General features: G+C 45.4%; 1 protein-coding gene across 6 annotated transcripts in view; it reads right to left on the reverse strand.

Moving 5' to 3' along the window:
- Positions 1-563: 563 nt before the first annotated feature.
- The window catches only part of LOC135514668 (stromal interaction molecule 1-like), a 138,969-nt gene continuing 118,620 nt past the window's right edge, over positions 564-20,912 (reverse strand). For 3 of the 6 annotated variants that reach the window (XM_064938164.1, XM_064938165.1, XM_064938166.1), the window contains 5 exons: positions 15,310-15,410; positions 14,534-14,769; positions 14,084-14,170; positions 7,271-7,334; positions 564-4,675 (listed from right to left, as the gene is read on the reverse strand). In XM_064938164.1, the coding sequence (XP_064794236.1) occupies positions 4,279-4,675; positions 7,271-7,334; positions 14,084-14,170; positions 14,534-14,769; positions 15,310-15,410 (885 nt within the window). In that variant the 3' untranslated portion in view covers positions 564-4,278. The remainder of the gene's footprint in view (positions 4,676-7,270; positions 7,335-14,083; positions 14,171-14,533; positions 14,770-15,309; positions 15,411-20,912) is intronic. The other 3 variants (XM_064938167.1, XM_064938168.1, XR_010451715.1) reach the window with 3 other exon arrangements.

The raw sequence follows: 20,912 nt of genomic DNA on the forward strand, positions 1-20,912 counted from the left end.
GAAGGGGATATTTTAATGACTCTGATTGTAGATGAGAACTCAGATGAAGATAGAAATCCTATTTCTGAGAGCTCAGTTGAATACTGCTATATATGCTTTCTCAAACCTTCTCTTTCGCTCAGTCTCGCTCTCACCCACAGGAGAAGGAGAAGGCCTCCGCCACCTCCCTCAGGAGCAGCCTGGTCCCCCGACGTTGAACCCTGACCCATCACCTTCTGAACCCATTTGCCTAATATCGCGATAAGGGAGAAGGTATGTCAATTTTTTACATTTTTTATCATTAAGCCAACTCACAATAACATCTCTGAATTCTTTATAAATGAACATTTTCCGTAAAAAGGAAAATGCTGCCCAATTTGATCCATTATCAAGCTTCTTACCCATATCGCTTCCATTTTTTTGTGCCTTTAAAAGGCTTTGCTATAGTTTACCTCTATTTTCCCTTTCACAGGAGTGTTAGAAACCACGGATGACATTTCCATTGGTGGTTATTTCTGCGCCTCTCTCGAAGGTGTCCAGAGTGCTTCCATTTCCTCACTCACTGGTCTATTATACAGTACCAGTTGACACTTACTCATTCCTTTATTTTTTACAATTAATGGCAAATTAGAATAATAGTGAAGTCATGAAAACTATGAAATAAAGGGTTATACAAGTAAAAATATATTTTATATTTGAGATTCTTCAAAGTAACCACCCTGTGCCTTGATGACAGCTTTGCACACTCTTGGCATTCTTTATTTAAAAATGTACCCACTTCCCGGAGAGTAGTTATGGTATTTGTGCATTTTAATTGGTCATGGCACCTGATACCTTGAATTAGAACCAATACTGAAGAGCTCAACCCTAATCAAACCCTAAGTCTAGCTTCATGTCCACTCCCAGCTCAACCAAACCCTAACTCTAGATTTATATGTCCACTCCCTGCGCAACCCTAACCATAACTAAAAACCTAACTCCTAGCTTCATGTCCACTGCCAGCTCAACCCTAACCAAACCCAAACTCTAGCTTCATGTCCACATTCCGGCTCAAACCTCAACCCTTAACCCTATCTTTAATGTCAACACCAGGCTCATGCCTGACTCTAACCCTGCCCCTAAATAACAACCTTTATTCTTCTGGGAAGGTTTTCCACTAGATGTTGGAACATTGCTGCAGGGACATGCTCCATTCAGCCACAAGAGAATTAGTGAGGTAGGGCACTGATGTTGGGCGATTAGGCCTGTTTCGCAGTCGCTGTTCCAATTCATCCGAAAGGTGTTCAGATAGGGTTGTGGTCAGGGTTCTGTGCAGGCCAGTCAAGTTCAGACTGGCCAATAAAAAAGTAAAGATTAAGATGGGCAAAAGAACACAGAACAGAGGTGGACAGATGAACTCTGCCTGGAAGGCCAGCATCCCGGAGACACACTGTTGACGTTGAGACTGGTGTTTTGGGGGTACTATTGAATGAATCTGCCAGTTAAGGACTTGTGAGGCATCTGTTTCTCAAACTAAACACTCTAATTGTACTTGGACTCTTGCTCAATCGTGCACTGGGACCTCCCACTCCTCTTTTTATTCTGGTTAGAGTTTGCGCTTTTCTGTGAAGGGCGTAATACACAGCGTTGTACGAGATCTTCAGTTTCTTGGCAATTTCTCACATGGAATATCCTTCATTTCTCAGAACAAGAATAGACTGACGAGTTTCAGAAGAAAGTTCTTTGTTTCTGGCCATTTTGATCCAGTAATCGAACTCAAAAACGCTGATGCTCCAGATACTCAACTAGTCTAAAGAAGACCAGTTGTAAAATTGCAACAGTTTTCAGCTGTGCTGACATAAAAATTATTTTCTATTTAGCCTTTTAAAATGATACACTTGGATTAGCAATGTGCCGCTGGAACACAGGAGTGATGGTTGCTGATAATGGGCCTCTGTACACCTATGTAGATATTCCATAAAAATCAGCTGTTTCCAGCTACAATAGTAATTTTAAACATTAATAATTTATACACAATGTATTTCTGATCAATTTGATGTTATTTTAATGGACAAAAAATGTGTTTTTCTTTCAAAAACAAGGACATTTCTAAGTGACCCCAAACTTTTGAACGGTAGCGTAACATATTTGGCATGATTACATCGGGCCGGTTTCCCAGACATGGATTGCGCCTAAACTTGGACTAAAAAGCACCTTAAAAAATGGGTGACACATCTACTCATTCAAGGTTTTTTCTAAATTTTTACTATTTTCTACAATTGTAGAATAACAGTGAAGATATCAAAACTATGAAATGATACATATGGGATCATTAGTAACCAAAAAAGTGTTAAATAAATCAAAATATATTTAATATTTGACATTTTTCTAAGTAGCCACACGTTACTGTTTCGGTTTTCGTTCATGTTCACGTTTATTGTTTTATATTTCATAGTGTTCAGTTTATATCTTATAATAAACGTTATGGACACTTACAAACCTGTGCATTGACAGCTTTGCAAACTCGGCATTATCTCAACTAACTTCACCTGAAATGCTTTTTCAACAGGCTTGAATGAGTTCCCAAATATGCTGAGCACTAGTTGGGTGCTTTTCCATCACTCTGCAGTCCAGCTCATCCCAAACCATCACAATTGGGATGAGGTCGGGGGATTGTGGAAGCAAGGTCATTTGATGCAGCACTCCATCACTCTCCTTCTTGGTTAAAAAGCCCTTACACAGCCTGGAGGGATTTTGGGTCACTGTCCTGTAGAAAAACAAATGATATGGGATATCGCTGCAGAATGCTGTGGTAGCCATATTGCTGGTTAAAGTGTGCCTTGAATTCTAAATTAATCACGGTGGGAACTACTACATGCAGAGGTCATTGGTGTCTCATTGGTGTCTCACAAAGACACGGCGGTTGGAACCAAAAATCATCAGACCAAAGGACAGATTTACACCAGTCTAATGTCCATTGCTCGTGTTTCTTGGCCCAAGCAAGTCTCTTCTTCTTATTGATGTCCTCTAGCTCTTTGCAGGAATTCGACCATGAAGACCTGATTCACGCAGTCTTCTCTGAACAATAGATGTTGAGATGTGTCTATGAAGCATTTATTTGGGCTGCAATAACTGCTGGTAACGCTTAATGAATTTATCCTTTGCAGCAGAGGTAACTCTGGGTCTTCCTTTAATGTGGTGGTCCTCACCAGTTTCATCATAGTGCTTGATGGTTTTTGCGACTTGTACTTGAGGAAAATGTCAAAGTTTTGACATTTTCCGGATTGACTGACCGTCATGTTTTAAAGTTATGATGGACTGTCGTTTCTCTTTGCTTATTGGAGCTGTTCTTGCCATAATATGGACTTGGTCTTTTACCAAATAGTTCTGTCTTCTGTATACCACCCCTATACCTTGTCACAACACAACCGATTGGCTCGAACACAAATGGCATTCCAGGTGACTACCTCATGAAGCTGGTTGAGAGAATGCACCATGTCATCATGGTAAAGGGTGGTAACTTGGAATAATCTCAAATATAAAATATATTTAGAACTGTTTAACACTTTTTTTCGTGTAATTTCATAGATTTCTTCACTATTATTCTACAATGTAGAAAGCAGTAAAGATAAAGAAAAACGCTTGAATGTGTGCCAAAACTTTTGACTGGAATCAACTCCAAATATATAAATTTTGAACATATGTGATCTATCTGTACCCACCGCCTCCTGAAAAGTAAAGTACCAAACCCCCCTTCAAAACATAAAATAAACACAACAAAACACTTATGCAGCCATAAAATTAGAAATTACAAAAATAATATCAAATAAAACCTTGCTGGCCTGTATGTTCACAAACAACTTTATACATAATATCTATAATTATTGTGGCATTCACATTTAAAGCTTTAAACATTTCTTCAAGGCTTTGGCCTACTCTGTTTTTAAGCTACAGCAGTAACGCTGTATTAAAAGCAAAGAGCTTATTCAGAAAGAGTGGGAATTGAACTGGTATGTCCAGAGAGTGGACACCTCCGATAAGGCATTAGACGAGAAGACGAGAAGCGCATCCATAAATGCCATTTATCTAGGTTATTTTTCTTTAATTCATGTAATTTATTGATATGTCCTTAGACCATGTCACTTATTATATTCTTAGTCCACAGCCATGTTCTAATATCCATACTAGTTGTAGACCCCTTCGAATGCATGCCCAATGGTTGGTATGCTAAGTGGTATGCTAGCCTATAGTGTGTGTGAACAGCGGGAGTGTAGCTCTTTCTCTGTGGTGCCTCCCTGTGAGGACAGAGTGATTTTACGCCTACTTCCTCTTCTTGAATATCTTGAAGGTGTGTTTCTTGCGCTCGTTGCCCAAGTCGATCTCTTCACTCGTGAAACAGTTATCCTCTTCCAAGGCGCTCTTCTTGGCCTGCATGTGGGGAATACGGCTGTCCCCCTTCCCCGACCGCGCATCAGGGTCAAAGGAGGCGGGGCATAGGGAGTGTGTGGAGTAAGCAGGGGCGAGGGCGGGACTTCCTCCGCCGCGAAGCTCCCCGAGACTGGAGCTCTTCTCCAGGCCGTATGACATCATCAGGGGGCTATCAATGGGAGCCTGCTGGGTGAGGTGCTTTGGTGGGAGGGTCTTAGAGATGGAGGTGCGCTGTGATTGGCTCTGGGACTGGAAGAGGGAGGGGTCTGAGTCAGACCAGTTCAGATCCCTGAGGGATGGAGAGAAGAGAAAGAGAGAGGGAGAGACAGCGAGAGTAGGTAGAGAGAGAGGTTAGGCATACATTAAAGATTGTCAGCAAAAAACAAGCTTATAAAAAAGCAACTATCTAAAGCAAATTGAAATCAGATCTTTACACTAGAATCTAGATCGACAGATAAATGCAGTTTGCCGGGGGGGGGGGCACGTACAGGATTAAGGAATTTAGGGATAGAGGGGTGAGTGATAGGGTAGGCAAAGAGAAAGGGTGAGGGAAAGGGGAGGTAAAGGGAGAGGGGTGAGGGATAGGGTAGGTAAAGAGAAAGGGGTGAGGGATATGGGAGGTAAAGGGAGAGGGTTGAGGGATATGGTAGGTAAAGAGCAAGGGGTGAGGAATAGGGGAGGTAAAGAGAAAGGGGTGAGGGATAGGGTAGATAAAGAGAAAGGGGTGAGGGATAGGGGAGGTAAAGGGAGAGGGTTGAGGGATATGGTAGGTAAAAGAGAAAGGGGTGAGGGATAGGGAGGTAAAGAGAAAGGATAGGGTAGGTAAAGAGAAATGGTGAGGGATAGGGTAGGTAAAGAGAAATGGTGAGGGAAAGGGAGAGGGGTAAGGGATAGGGTAGGTAAAGAGAAAGGGTGAGGGATAGGGTAGGTAAAGAGAAATGGTGAGGGAAAGGGGAGGTAAAGGGAGAGGGGTGAGGGATAGGGTAGGTAAAGAGATTGGGGTGAGGGATAGGGTAGGTAAAGAGAAAGGGTGAGAGAAAGGGGAGGTAAAGGGAGAGGGGTGAGGGATAGGGTAGGTAAAGAAAAGGGTGAGGTAAAGTGAGAGGGGTGAGGAATATGGTAGGTAAAGAGAAAGGGGTGAGGGATGGGGGAGGTTAAGAGATTGGGGTGAGGGATATGGGGAGGTAAAGAGAAAGGGTGAGGGAAAGGGTAGGTAAAGAGAAAGGGTGACGGAAAGGGGAGGAAAGGGAGAGGGGTGAGGGATGGGGGAGGTAAAGAGAGGGGGGTCAAGGTAAGAAATGGAGAGAGGAGAATAAAGAGGGAAGGGAAGAGGATGGATGGAGGGCTAGAGGATGAACAAATGAAACGTGAGACTATACTAGTCCCATGTGGCTCAGTTGCATGGGGGACCAGCATGGAAAACAATTATGAAAATGTATGCACTCACTACTGGATAAGAGCGTCTGCTAAATTACTAACATGTAAAAATATAATGCATATATGATCAACTACAGATTCAAAATCTCGTAAGAGAGACATATATGAGAAACATGCATGGGTCAAGCCGGACCAGCTCATCCAAGTCATGCTGAGTGTGTGTTTGTGTGACTGAGTGTGTGTGTTACTATATGCTAGAGCATGTTGCCATGCTGAGAGAGATGGGTACCTAAAGCTGCAGGAGTGAGTGAGTCCGTCCGCCCGTCCGTCTGTCTTGTGTGTGTTTGTACCCAAAGCTTCAGGATTCTAAGCGTTGGGATCTGGCTGTGAGTGTGTACCCAAAGCTGCAGGAGTCTAAGCGTTGGGATCTGGCTGTGAGTGTGTGTACCCAAAGCTTCAGGAGTCTAAGCGTTGGGATCTGGCTGTGTGTGTGTGTGTGTGTGTGTGTGTGTGTGTGTGTGTGTGTGAGTGTGAGTGTGTGTGTGTGTACCCAAAGCTTCAGGAGTCTAAGCGTTGGGATCTGGCTGTGTGTGTGTGTGTGTGTGTGTGTGTGTGTGTGTGTGTGTGTGTGTGTGTGTGTGTGTGTGTGTGTGTGTGTGTGTGTGTGTGTGTGTGTGTGTGTGTGTGTGTGAGTGTGTGTGTGTGTGTGTGTGTGTGTCCAAAGCTTCAGGAGTCTAAGCGTTGTTGGGATCTGGCTGTGAGTGTGTGTACACAAAGCTTCAAGAGTCTAAGCATTGGGATCTGGCTGTGAGTGTGTACCCAAATCTGCAAGGAGTCTAAGCGTTGGGATCTGGCTGTGAGTGTGTGTACACAAAGCTTCAAGAGTCTAAGCATTGGGATCTGGCTGTGAGTGTGTGTACCCAAAGCTTCAAGAGTCTAAGCATTGGGATCTGGCTGTGAGTGTGTGTGCGTGTACCCAAAGCTGCAGGAGTCTAAGCGTTGGGATCTGGCTGTGTGTGTGTGTGTGTGTGTGTGTGTGCGTGTGTGTGCGTGTGCGTGTGTACGTGTGTGTGTACCCAAAGCTGCAGGAGTCTAAGCGTTGGGATCTGGCTGTGTGTGTGTGTGTGTGTGTGTGTGTGTGTGTGTGTGTGTGTGTGTGTGTGTGTGTGTGTGTGTGTACACAAAGCTGCCAGAGCGTTGTGGACTGGCTGTAGCGCCCCATGTGGGTGGGAGATCAGACAAAGCCTCGAGAGACTGGAAATGGGAGGAGTGGAAGAGCAGAGTGGAAAAACAAGTGCCTTCAGAGGACGGACGAATGGATGGCCGGGGAGGGGTGGACAGTGAGTGGGGAGGGATGGGAGAGGGAGGAAAAGAGAGAAGGCATAGGAAGGAACTCCAGCTGGCCAAAGGAGTGGCTGCGAAACTGGTAAGCATGGGGCTGGGGTGGGCAGGAAGATTATAGACCACATCCCTTGCCCTGAGAACCTCCGGGTGAGCCTCTACCAACCTCTGATAGCCCAGGGCCAGTGAGGGGTCTCCCGGGCGCTGTCGAAGGGGCATCAGGTTGGGAGCTAAAGGAGGAAAGGAACACAAAAACGTTATACACTGTATACTGCAGGCACACATGCACACTCATCACAATGACACACAAATAAGGTATAATCCTCCACAGAGAGGAATGTGATATAAGGGTATGATACTGTACTGATAAAGCCTGGGAGTGTTTAGGCATAGCCCGTTTATTAGTTCTGCTCTCACATATCTGCCATTTACCACTCGACCCCCTTCTTTGCCACACATCTCTCCCCTAGATCCGACCCCCTAGGTCGGGCTACCGCAGCAAAATATGCGTGCATGCGGGATAACCCATCCACGTTTCCCATTTCCTTCCCTGCTCTGTGTTTCAAGTCAAAATGAAACGGTTGGAGACTCAAAAACCACCGCATCACCCGAGCGTTCTTCTCTTTAGCCCTATGCATCCAGGTGAGTGGGGCATGGTCACTGATGAGGGTGAAGTGGCGCCCCAGCAGGTAGTATTTCAGGCTTTCTAGAGCCCACATTACTGCCAGCGCCTCTTTCTCAACGACTGAGTAGTTGGTTTTGCGTGGTTCCAGCTTCCTGCTTAAAAACAGGATGGGGTGTTCCACCCCTTCTACCTCTTGGGATAGCACTGCTCCCAAGCCGACCTCTGAGGCATCCGTCTGAACCATAAACTCTCTCTCAAAGTCTGGTACCACCAGCACTGGATTACAGCAGAGAGCCTCCTGTAATGTCCTAAATGCTTTGGTGGCCCTTTCATCCCATTTGACCATGTTTGGCCCTCTGGCTCTAGTCATGTCGGTAAGTGGGGCGGCCACTGTGGCATAACTTGGGATGAACTTCCGGTAGTAACCCGTCAGCCCTAGGAAGGCTCGAACCTGCTTCTTATTCACTGGTTTCGGCCATTCTCTAATTGCCTTCACCTTCTTATGTTGGGGTTTGATTAACCCTCTTCCCACAGTGTATCCCAGATACTCCGTTTCCTCTAACCCCACATAACACTTGGCAGGGTTTGCCGTGAGCCCTGCCTTTCTAAGGGCGTCTAAACACTGCCTGTACCCGGGGTAAGTGGGATTCCCAATCTGGGCTGTAGATCCCCACGTCATCTAAATAAGCTGCGGCATATGCTTTGTGCGGTTTTAGGACTTTGTCCATGAGCCGTTGAAAGGTGGCTGGGGCCCCGTGTAAGCCGAATGGCATGACGGTGTATTGAAACAAACCGTCAGGTGTTGCAAAGGCTGTCTTTTCTTTGGCCCTGGGGGTCAGAGGAATTTGCCAGTACCCTTTTGTCAGATCAAGAGTCGTAATGTACCGAGCATTACCAATTTTCTCCAGTAGTTCATCTACTCGGGGCATGGGGTAGGCATCAAACTTGGAGATTTCATTTACCTTCCGAAAGTCGTTACAGAACCGCAAAGACCCATCGGGCTTGGAGACCATCACAATTGGGCTAGACCACTCACTATGTGACTCTTCGATCACTCCAGCTGTCAACATTTTCTCCGCCTCTGCTCTAATCGCGGCCTGTCGAGCCTCGGGTACCCGATATGGCCTCATACTCACTTTTCTCCCTGGTAGGGAAACGATATCATGAGCCGTAACCTCAGTTCGGCCAGGTACCTCTGAAAACACATCTCTGTTCTTCTGGATCAGGGTCTTTACTTCCTGTACTTGTGCTGGGGACAGAGTGGGTGAGATATTTACTTTGGCTGTCTCCTGAGTGTGTGTGGGGTATGTGACCATTAGTGTTTCTCTCTCTCTCCATGATTTTAACAGATTTATGTGATAAATCTGTTCCTGGGGCCGTCGACCTGGCTGTCGGATCCGATAATTGACTTCTCCTATTCTCTCCAGTACTTCATATGGTCCTTTCCATGTGGCCAGTAGTTTACACTCTACCGTGGGGATCAGCACTAACACCTTATCTCCCGGTTGAACTTCCCTCAGGGTAGCCTGCCGGTTATAAGTGTGCCGCTGGTGCGCCTGTGCTTGTCTCATGTGCTCTCTGACGATGGGCATGACTGTGGCTATCCTGTCTTGCATTGCCGTGACGTGCTCTACGACACTAATATACGGGGTGGATTGGTGCTCCCAGGTTTCCCGGGCGATGTCTAAAATTCCCCGGGGATGCCTCCCATATACCAGCTAAAAGGGAGAAAACCCCAGCGAGGCTTGAGGAACCTCTCTAATGGCAAACATCAGATACGGCAACATGCAATCCCAGTTCTTCCCATCCTTATCGATTTTACCTTCCTGAGCATTGACTTCAGGGTCCGGTTGAATCTCTCGACCAGCCCGTCCGTCTGAGGATGGTAGTAAACCGATGTCCTCAACTGTTTCACCTGCCACAGTTTACAAAGGTCCTCCATAATTTGGGACATAAAGGGGGTCCCCTGGTCGGTAAGGATCTCCTTTGGAACCCCTACCCTGGTGAACAAGAGCACTAATTCCTTTGCAATATTGTGGCATAATCTAGAATGACCAGAATGTATTGGTGCCCTCTGGCGGATTTGGGTAGTGGGCCCACTAAATCCATCGCTATCCTCTCAAATGGTGTTTCGATTATGGGGAGTGGCACTAACGGGCTTCTAACAGCTAGTCGGGGAGCTGTTAACTGGCACTCCGGGCACTCTCTACAATGCCGAGCCACTTCAGCTTGAATTCCTGGCCAGTAAAACCTCCTTACAATCCGGTCTCGGGTTTTATCGATACCAAGGTGTCCACCCAGAATGTGCCCATGAGCTAGATCCAGTACTGTCCTCCGGTACAGAGTGGGAACCAACAACTGTTCCACCACATCAACCCCTATTTTCGAGACTCTGTACACCAAACCCTTTTTCATGATGAAGTGGGGAAAACTATTAGGCATCATACCAACATTTATGGGAGTACCATCTACGACCTGCACAATTGCTCTGGCTTGCTGCAGGGTTGGATCCTGGTTTTGGGCCATCCCAAAATTAGTCAAGGAACCTGCCAGGTCTGCGGGTTCTAGATCGTCGTCCTCTGGATTCAGACCGACCCCAGCCCCACTAGTACCGGGCTGTTCGTTATCAGCGAGGTTTGCCACTTCATCCTCCTCCTCCCCTACTAGCACTTGTGATGTTGTCCCCTGGGAGACCTCTTTTCCTGGCTTTGGTTGAAGGCCCCATGCTTCTTCCTGCTTGGTCAGGGTTGTTGGCTTCTCAAATATGCCATTATTGTGGCCTAACCCGCAAAGTTAGGAAAGTCTCTACCCAATATTACATCATATGGCATCTTTGGGACCACACCGACCTCATAATCCAGCAGACCGTCCTCTGTTTGTATGCTCACTAAGGCCGTGGGGTACAGACGGGTATCCCCATGAATGCATGTAACACTGATATCCTGTCTTGTATCCAGTTTATGATTCGGCACTAGGCTTGCAACGACCAGGGTTAGCATACTGCCGGAATCCAGCAGTGCTTCAACCTCTTTCCCTTCAACCTTCACCCTGCACATATGTTTGTTTCTTGATCTTTCAAGTACAGTGGTTACAACAGGACATGCATACCGTATATCATCTTCATTTTCACCGAGGTTACATTGCATTGGCTCTTCTTTAATAGGGCAGTAGGCTGCAATATGTCCTGGTTGATTACAATTGTAACAGATAATAGGGGTTCGGGGGGAAGACCCCCTCGACACCCAGTCCCGGTTTCCGTTTTTTCCCTTAGTGTCTCAGCCTGATTCTGATTCTTTCCTCATGGCCCCACGCTGCTCTCTTCCCCCTCTATATGCTGGGACAGCCTTACCCTGTCCGCTGGTTTGCCCATGCCTGGGGAACGGGAATCTTTCCTCCTGTGCCTGCTCAGCTGTTCCTGCCATACAATACCGTTCAACCAGGCCCACGGCATGGTCAGCGGAAAGTACCTCGTTCTGGCCAACCCATCATCTCACTTCTTGGGGTAGACCTCGCTGAAACTGGTTGAGTACGATGGTCTCAACGATCTCGGCGGATGACCGGGTCTCTGGTCGCAACCATTTCCGTGCCAGGTGAATCAAGTCGAACATCTGTGTTCGTGGGGGTTGTCCCGGTCGGTAGGACCACTGGTGGAAGCGGTGTGCCCTCACGGTATTGGTCACTCCCAGTCTAGTCAGGATCTCTCCCTTTAGTTTATCGTAATCCTGTGCATCTTTCAACTCCAGGTCGAAATATGCTTTTTGAGCGTCCCCTGCCAGGTATGGTGCCAGAAGCCCTGCCCCTTCTTCTTTTGGCCACTTCTCCCTCTCTGCCGTCCTTTCGAAGGTGGTAAGATATGCTTCCACATCATCCTGCGCTGTCATTTTTTGAAGAAAATGATTGGCCCTCCTCTGGGTATTTGCAGCTGGTAATTGAGCCCCAATTTGGTCCGCTAGACCCTTTAGGCCTTCTCTTAACTCCCGGGTGTTTCTCTCTTGCTCTTCTCTGAGCAGCTGGTTAGTGCGGTGCTGGACCTGTAACGTGTCCTGATACATTCGCATTGCATCCTGATGAGCTATTTGTTGAGCTCTAGTTGCCTCTTGTTGGGCGGCCGCCGCTTGTAACAGGGCCTGTATGGCTCCCTCCATACTCATTTTCCTGAGAAACTGTCCTAACCAAACAAAGCCACAAAAAAAACCTGACTCCCCTTTGGAGTGCTAACTGAACATTTTTCTTTTTCTTCTACCTAACCAGTGGTATGGTTAGTCCATGCCCGCATCCTCCACCACGTGTGGCAAACCTCTTCAAGGTTAGGAGCGTTTGTCACAAACTAAGTGGTAAACTGTCACCAAATCACCCAAGAATGAGAGTTCTTTCGAACAGGACAGTACCTGTGTGTTTGTTTCTTCGTCCTGGTCCACCCAGGCCGTAGTCGAGGTCAAGGATAGCAGGGTTCGGTACACGAATTGGGTTCTCGGTAGGTCCAGGTCCAAACGCCAACAGGTCCAGGTCCAAAACAGTCCAGCTCATACACGGTAAATCCAGCCAATCTCTATTGTCTCTTTCTCTATTGTTCATAGATCCTTCCAGCACTCTCTTCTCCTCTTCCTGGTTTTTCTTGACCCTTTATCTGTGGGTTGGCTCCACCTTCTGAGGGTTCCCCTTGCTTCTGGGACTTGTAGTTTTGGTGGTTGGCCATTTTGTGATCTGTAGTTCTGACAGGGGTGGCCATTTTAGTGATCGGGCAGATCCCGTTTATTAGTTCTGCTCTCACATATCTGCCATTTACCACTCGACCCCCTTCTTTGCCACAATATATATATATATATATAATTTTTTTTCCAAAATTTATTTTCCTTTATTTTCCCCTAACCTTTACCACCCCTCTCCTAATTGGAGTAAACGAATGGCTTCTTCTACTTCAAGCTTATACATACTATATATATTTTACAGACACAGTATTTTACAATAGTCATCTTCTGTTTGTTTTTAATCCCATCCTTCAGCTACACTCAACCCCCCTCCCATCAATCTCGGAAGACCATTTCGTTGGATTTCTATTTGCCATATATTTTTTAACTGTGCTGTTTCATAAAACTTCTGAACCTATATACATTTTACGGACACTTTTAAATCTTGGTTCCAATCGTTTCTATTTAAAAAAAAAAGTTCTTAATATTATAGTTGAAAGTCTGTTGTAGAATGAGAGTTTCGGCACAGACACTGAGTGTACAAAACATTCGGAACACCTGCTCTGTCCATGACACTGATTGACCAGGTGAATCCAGGTGATAGCTGATCCCTTATTGATGTCACTTGTTAAATCCCCTTCAATCAGTGAAGATGAAGGGGAGGAGACAGGTTGAAATATGTTTTTTTTAAACCTTGAGATTTTAAACCTTGAGACAATTGAGACGTGGATTGTTTGTGTGCCACTCAGAGGGTGAATATTTAAGTGCCTTTGAATGGGGCATGGTAGTAGGTGCCAGGCGCACCGGTTTTTTGTATGTCCAAAACTGCAACGCTGCAGCATTCTTCAGGCTCAACAATTTCCTGTGTGCATCAGAATGGTCCACCACCCAAAGGACATCCAGCCAACTTGACACAACTGTGGGAAGCATTGGAGTCAACATGGACCAGCATCCATGTGGAACGCTTTCGACACCTTGTAGAGTCCAAGCACCGACGAATTGAGACTGTTGGCAAACTCAATATTAGTAAGGTGTTCCTGATGTTTTGTACACTCAGTGTATATAGGAAGTGACAGACATGCTAGAAATCATATTTTATCAGACGTTTTTATGTTCTGAGAAAATAAAGTGTTCTGACTGAAAACCCAATGTGCTAATATCCTGGTGTACCAGCCAGAAGACGTGGAGGGACAGAAAAACTGTAAGACCTGCAAGTGTTCCTGATGTTTTGTACACTCAGGAGGTTAGTCAGCAACAGAGGGAGGAAAGGAGAGGATGATAAATAATAAGCACCCCTTTCTGAAGGAAGAGTGAAAAAGGAGGAAGTCTTCCAGTTGGATAGAATGTCTGATTTGTAGAGAGATAGGGGGAGAGAGAAGGAGAGAAAAAGAGGGGAGAGAAAGAGAGAGGGCATGTGATGAGTGGTTATAAAGTGGCAAATTCTTGTCGCTTCTCCACAAGATAAGATCAACCCCCCCATCTCCCCGCCTCACCCCATCCGGCTCAACCCCACTGCTCCTGAGAGACAGTGGACCCATTCCACAGGTAGTGGAGCAGAAGGGGTAGTCTGTCTATGTGGGAGAATCCACAGAGGAAAGAGAAAAGGGGGGTTGGAAGGGTACATTAGTAGTGCTTGGTTAGGATTGGCAAGGAGAGTGGGCCCAACCAGAATACTTCCATGGGGATTGGCTGTCGGAGATGCCGCTCATTGGCCAGAGGTCACTCACTCGCCGGTCCATCTGCCAGGCTGCGTCTGAGGATAGCCAATCACGGGACAGATGATGAATGTGAGGAAACCAACCAATCAGGACAGAATATGAGGAGATCATCCAAAAGGAGAGTGGTGAGAAGATAGGACACTAATCACCAGTACAAGTCACTTGTTCAGGAAGAAGTGTTTGATACAATCAACGCTGTGCACATACAGGACAAGACAGGTGGGTGGTTAAAAGGCACTTTGACAGTTTTGCATTTTGCCGTTAAGGTTATGATTGAGTGAAGGGAAACTGATCCTCAATCTGTACCACAGGGACACCTCATCCCGGAGCCACTAATACTCTATCTAACACAGAGTGATGTGTTGGTGGGCGAAGAAGTGCAAAGTGATGACACGTACACCGCAGCGTCCCTGGGGACAGGATATCCTCGTCCATGTCGTCTAAATCGTCTGATAGGATTAGGTGCTGCGGGATCGGCGGGTGCAGGCCCAGGAAGGCGGGGTCTAGGTTGAGGGCAGCAGCCAGGGCGGGCAGACCGGGGTTATTGACCAATGGTAAGCCTGTAAGAGACTCCAACTGCTGCCAGCGGTGAAGTTTCTCCCTCAGAGCAGCCGTCACCTCACCTAGAGCTTGCCTAGATAGAGAGGGGGGGTGACAGACAAGAGGAGAGAGAAAAGACAGAGTAAAGGGGAGAGAGAAAAATGGAAAGAGCCTCAAGGACCTTTGAGGTGTGTAACCCAACAAGGTAAAGTCACTTGGTCTGTTGGCTGAGAAATTTAAAGACATTTGACTGAACAATGTAAAGTCATCTTGCTGAAAAACGTAAAGTATGAACAAGGTAAAGTATGTTGGCTATGAAAGGTGAAGTCAGTTTGAAAAGTCGGTTGGCTGAACAAGGTAAAGTCAGTTGGCTGAACAAGGTAAAGTCAGTTGGCTGAACAAGGTAAAGTCAGTTGGCTGAACAAGGTAAAGTCAGTTGGCTGGACAAGGTAATGTCGGTTGGCTGGACAAGGTAAAGTCGGTTGGCTGAACAAGGTAAAGTCGGTTGGCTGGACAAGGTAAAGTCGGTTGGCTGGACAAGGTAAAGTCGGTTGGCTGGACAAGGTAAAGTCGGTTGGCTGAACAAGGTAAAGTCGGTTGGCTGAACAAGGTAAAGTCAGTTGACTGAACTTACTTGGCAGTCAGGATCTTGTGATCAACGTCGTCCAGGGAGGAGCTATGAGCCACATGGAACGTCCCAAACAGGGTGCTCCTCTTCTTCTTGATCTTGTCAGCCTATATCATCATCATCATCAGCACCATCATAATTCACAAAACCACCATCATCAACTTTCTCACCAGGTTCGTGTGTGTGTGTATGAGTGTGTGTTCCTGTGTAACTAAATGACTATCGCCCCATATGACTCACTTCTGTTATCATGAAGTGCTTTGAGAGGCTCGTTAAGGATCATATCACCTCTACCTTACCTGACACCCTAGACCCACTTCAATTTGCTTACCGCCCAAATAGATCCACAAACGATCGCACTGCACACTGCATACTGCCCAATCCCATCTGGCAGGAGGAAGACTGAAAAACAGCTTCTTACCTCAAGGACATCAGACGGCTAAACAGCCATCACTAGCCGGCTTTCACACTGTTACGCAACCCTGCACCTTAGAAGCTGTTGCCCTATATACATAGACTTGGAATCACTGGCCACTTTAATAATGTAACACTAAATCAAATCAAAAACTTTGTCACGTGCCGATTACAACAAGTGTAGACTTTACCTTGAAATGCTTAACCAAGCCCTTAACCAACAGTGCAGTTCAAGAAGAAAAATATATTTACCAGGTATACTAAAATAAAAAATAATAATAAAAGTAACACAATAAGTATAACAATAATGTGGCTATATACAGGGGGCACCAGTACTGAGTCAGTGTGCGGGGGTACAGGCGAGTTGAGGTAATCTGTACATGTAGGTGGGGGTGAAGTGACCACGCATATGTAACAAACAGACAGCGAGTGTACAAAAGGGAGGGGGGGGTCAATGTATTTTTTAATATATATTTTTTTACATTTTATGAATTGTTCAGCAGTCTTATGGCTTGGGAGTAGAAGCTGTTGAGGAGCCTTTTGGTCCTAGACTTGGCGCTCCGCTTGCCGTGTGGTAGCAGAGAAAACAGTCTATAATTTGGGTGACTGGAGTCTCTGACAATTGTATGGGCTTTCCTCTGACACCGCCTATTATATAGGTCCTGAATGGCAGGAAGCTTGGCTCCAGTGATGCACTGGGCTACCAACGTGAGTGCCATGGGCGGTAATCATTTAGGCAGGTAACCTTCACTTCCTTGTGGGCACAGGGACTATGGTGGTCTGCTTGAAACATGTAGGTATTACAGACTCGGCCAGGGAGAGGATGAAAATGTCAGTGAAGACAATTGAAAGTTGGTCCACGCATGCTTTGAGTACACATCCTGGTAAAAGCCCAGCGGCTTTGTGAATGTTGACCTGTTTAAAGGTCTTGTTCACATCGGTAACCGAGAGTGTTATCACATAGTCATCCAGAACAGCTGGTGCTCTCGTGCATGCATCAGTGTTGCTTACCTTGAAGCGAGCATAAAATGCATTTAGCTCGTCTGGTACGCTTACGTCACTGGGCAGCTCACGTCTGGGTTTCCCTTTGTAGTCCGTAATAGTTTTCAAGCCCTGCCACATCCAACAGGCGTCAGAGCCGGTGTAGTAGGATTCAATCTTAATCCTGTGTTGACGATTTGTTGGTTTGAAGGTTCTTCTGAGGGCATAGCGGGATTTCTTATAAGCGTCCTTATTAGTGTCCTGCTGCTTGAAAGTGGCAGCTCTAGCCTTTAGCTTGGTGCTGACGTTGCTTGTAATCCATTGATTCTGCTTGGGATATGTACGTAAGGTGGATTCTTCTGTTGAAGCCAGGGGGGACGACATTGATGCACTTATTGATGAAGCCGATGACTGAGGTGGTGTACTCCTCAATGCCACTGGATGAATCCTGGAACATATTCCAGTCTGTGCTAGCAAAACAGTCCTGTAGTGTAGCATCCGCATCATCTGACCACTTCCGTATTATGCGAGTCACTGGTACTTCCTGCTTTAGTTTCTGTTTGTAAGCAGGAATCAGGAGGATAGAATTATGGTAAGATTTTCCAAATGGAGGGCGGGGGAGAGCTTTGTATGCCTCTCTTTGTGTGGAGTAAAGGTGGTCTAGGATTTTTTTCTTCCCTGGACATGCTGGTAAAAATTTGGTAAAACTGATTTAAGTTCACCGGCTACTAGGAGCGCCACTTCTGGGTGAGCATTTTCTTCTTTGCTTATGGTCTTATAGAGTTGGTTGAGAGCGGTCTTAGTGCCAGCTTCATGTTGTGGTGGTAAATAGATGGCTACGAATGATATAGATGAGAACTATCCTGGTAGATAGTGTGGTCTACAACTTATTAAAAGGTACTCTACCTCAGGCGAGCAATACCTCAGACTCCTTTAATATTAGACATCGCGCACCAGCTGTTATTGACAAATCACCCCCCCCCCCCACCCCTCGTTTTACCAGAGGTAGCGTCTCTGTTCTGCCGGTGCATGGAAAATCCCGCTAGCTCTATATTGTCTGTATCTTTGTTCAGCCACGTCTCGGTGAAACATGAGATGTTACAGTTTTTAATTGGTAGGATAATCTTAATCTCAGATCTGTGGCCCCTTTCCCAGTGTCTTTTCTTCACACAAAAGGAGTGGATCTGGGCCTGTTCCAGTGAAAGCAGGACATCCTTCTCGTTTGAATCGTTAAAGGAAAAGGTTTCTTCCAGTCTGCGGTGAGTAATCACTTTTCTGATGTCCAGAAGTTATTTTCGGTGGTAATGTTTACATACTACTTTATTCCACTCCGACATTGCTCAATCTAATTTTCATATATTTCTTAATTCCATTCTTTTACTTTTAGAATTGTGTGTATTGTTGGGAATTGTTAGACACTACCGCACTGTTCGAGCTAGGAACACAAGCATTTCACTACACCCGCAATAACATCTGCAAAAATACAGTGGCAAGAAAAAGTATGTCAACCCTTTGGAAATACTTGGATTTCTGCATAATTTGGTCATAAAATTTGATCTGATTGTCATCTCGGTCACAACAATAGACAAACCCAGTTTTAAACTAATAACACAAACAATTATACATTTTCATGTCTTTATTGAACACACCGTGTAAGCATTCACAGTGCAGGGTGGGGCAAGTGGATTTAATAACTGGTTTACCCTCCTTTGGCAGCAATAACCTCAACCAAATGTTTTCTGTAGTTGCGGATCAGACCTGCACAACAGTCAGGAGGAATTTTGGACCATCCCTCTTTACAAAACTGTTTCAGTTCAGCATTATTCTTGGGGTGTCTGGTGTGAACTGCTCTCTTGAGGTCATGCCACAGCATCTCAATCGGGTTGAGGTCAGGACTCTGACTGGGCCACTCCAGGAGGCGTACTTTCTTCTGTTGAAGCCATTCTGTTGTTGATTTACTTCTGTGTTTTGGGTTGTTGTCCTGCTGCATCACCCACCTTCTGTTGAGCTTCAATTGGTGGACAGATAGCCTATATTCTCTAGCAAAATGTCTTGATAAACTTGGGAATTCATTTTTCTGTTGATGATAGCAAGCTGTCCAGGCCCTGAGGCAGCAAAGCAGCCCCAAACCATGATGCTCCCTCCACCATACTTTACAGCTGGGATGAGGTTTTGATGTTGGTGTGCTGAGCCTTTTTTTCTCCACACATAGTGTTGTGTGTTCCTCCCAAACAACTCAAGTGTATCTGTCCACAGAATATTTTGCCAGTAGCGCTGTGGAACATCCAGGTGCACTTTTACAAACTTCAGCAATGTTTTTTGGACAGTAGTTGCTTCTTCCGTGGTGTCCTCCCATGAACACCATTCTTGTTTAGTGTTTTACACGTATCGTAGAGTAGTCAACAGCGATGTTAGCATGTTCCAGAGATTTCTGTAAGTCTTTAGCTGACACTCTAGGATTCTTCTTAACCTCAATGAGCGTTCTGCGCTGTGCTCTTGCAGTCATCTTTGCAGGACGGCCACTCATAAGGGAGAGTAGCAACAGTGCTAAACTTTCTCCATTTATAGACAATTTGACTTACTGTGGACTGATGAACATCAAGGCATTTAGAGATAGTTTTGTAACCCTTTCCAGCTTTATGAAAGTCAACAATTCTTAATCTCAGGTTTTATGAGATCTCTTTTGTTTGAGGCATGGTTCACATCAGGCAATACTTCTTGTGAATAGCAAACTCAAATTTTGTGAGTTTTTTATAGGGCAAGGCAGCTCTAACCAACATCTCCAATCTCATCTCATTGATTGGACTCCAGGTTAGCTGACTCCTGACTCCAATTAGCTTTTGGAGAAGTCATTAGCCTAGGGGATCACATAGTTTTTCCAACCTATACTGTGAATGTTTAAATTGTATTCAATAAACAAGAAAAATACAATAATGTGTGTGTGTGTTTGTTCTATTGTTGTGACTTAGATGAAGATCAGATAAAATTGTATGACCAATTTATGCAGAAATCCAAGTAATTGCAAAGGGTTCACATACTTTTTCTTGCCACTATATGTGTATGTGACCAAAATGTTTTGATATGATTTGATTTCTGTATGTACAGTGCCTTGTAAAAGTATTCGGCCCCCTTCAACTTTGCGACCATTTGCCACATTTCAGGCTTCAAACATAAAGATACAAAACTGTATTTTTTTGTGAAGAATCAACAACAAGTGGGACACAATCATGAAGTGGAACGACATTTATTGGAGATTTCAAACTTTTTTAACAAATCAAAAACTGAATAATTGGGCGTGCAAAATGATTCAGCCCCCCCTGTAGCGCCACCTTTTGCTGGACTTTGACTTGGCCATTCTAACACCTGGATATGTTTATTTTTGAACCATTCCATTGTAGATTTTGCTTTATGTTTTGGATCATTGTCTTGTTGGAAGACAAATCTCTGTCCCAGTCTCAGGTCTTTTGCAGACTCCATCAGGTTTTCTTCCAGAATGGTCCTGTATTTGGCTCCATCCATCTTCCCATCAATTTTAACCATCTTCCTTGTCACTGCTGAAGAAAAGCAGGCCCAAACCATGATGCTGCCACCACCATGTTTGACAGTGGGGATGGAATGTTCAGAGTGATGAGCTGTGATGCTTTTACGCCAAACATAACGTTTTGCATTGTTGCCAAAAAGTTTCATTTTGGTTTCATCTGACCAGAGCACCTTCTTCCACATGTTTGGTGTGTCTCCCAGGTGGCTTGTGGCAAACTTTAAACAATACTTTTTATGGAAATCTTTAAGAAATGGCTTTCTTCTTGCCACAATTCCATAAAGGCCAGATTTGTGCAATATACGACTGATTGTTGGACAGAGTCTCCCACCTCAGCTGTAGATCTCTGCAGTGATCATGGGCCTCTTGGCTGCATCTCTGATCAGTCTTCTCCTTGTATGAGCTGAAAGTTTAGAGGGACGGCCAGGTCTTGGTAGATTTGCAGTGGTCTGATACTCCTTCCATTTCAATATTATCGCTTGCACAGTGCTCCTTGGGATGTTTAAAGCTTGGGAAATCTTTTTGTATCCAAATCCGGCTTTAAACTTCTTCACAACAGTATCTCGGACCTGCCTAGTGTGTTCCTTGTTCTTCATGATGCTCTCTGCGTTTTAACGGACCTCTGAGACTATCACAGTGCAGGTGCATTGATACGGAGACTTGATTATACACAGGT

Source organism: Oncorhynchus masou, chromosome 26, assembly GCF_036934945.1.
Source record: "Oncorhynchus masou masou isolate Uvic2021 chromosome 26, UVic_Omas_1.1, whole genome shotgun sequence".
Classification (NCBI taxonomy): Eukaryota; Metazoa; Chordata; class Actinopteri; order Salmoniformes; family Salmonidae; genus Oncorhynchus; species Oncorhynchus masou.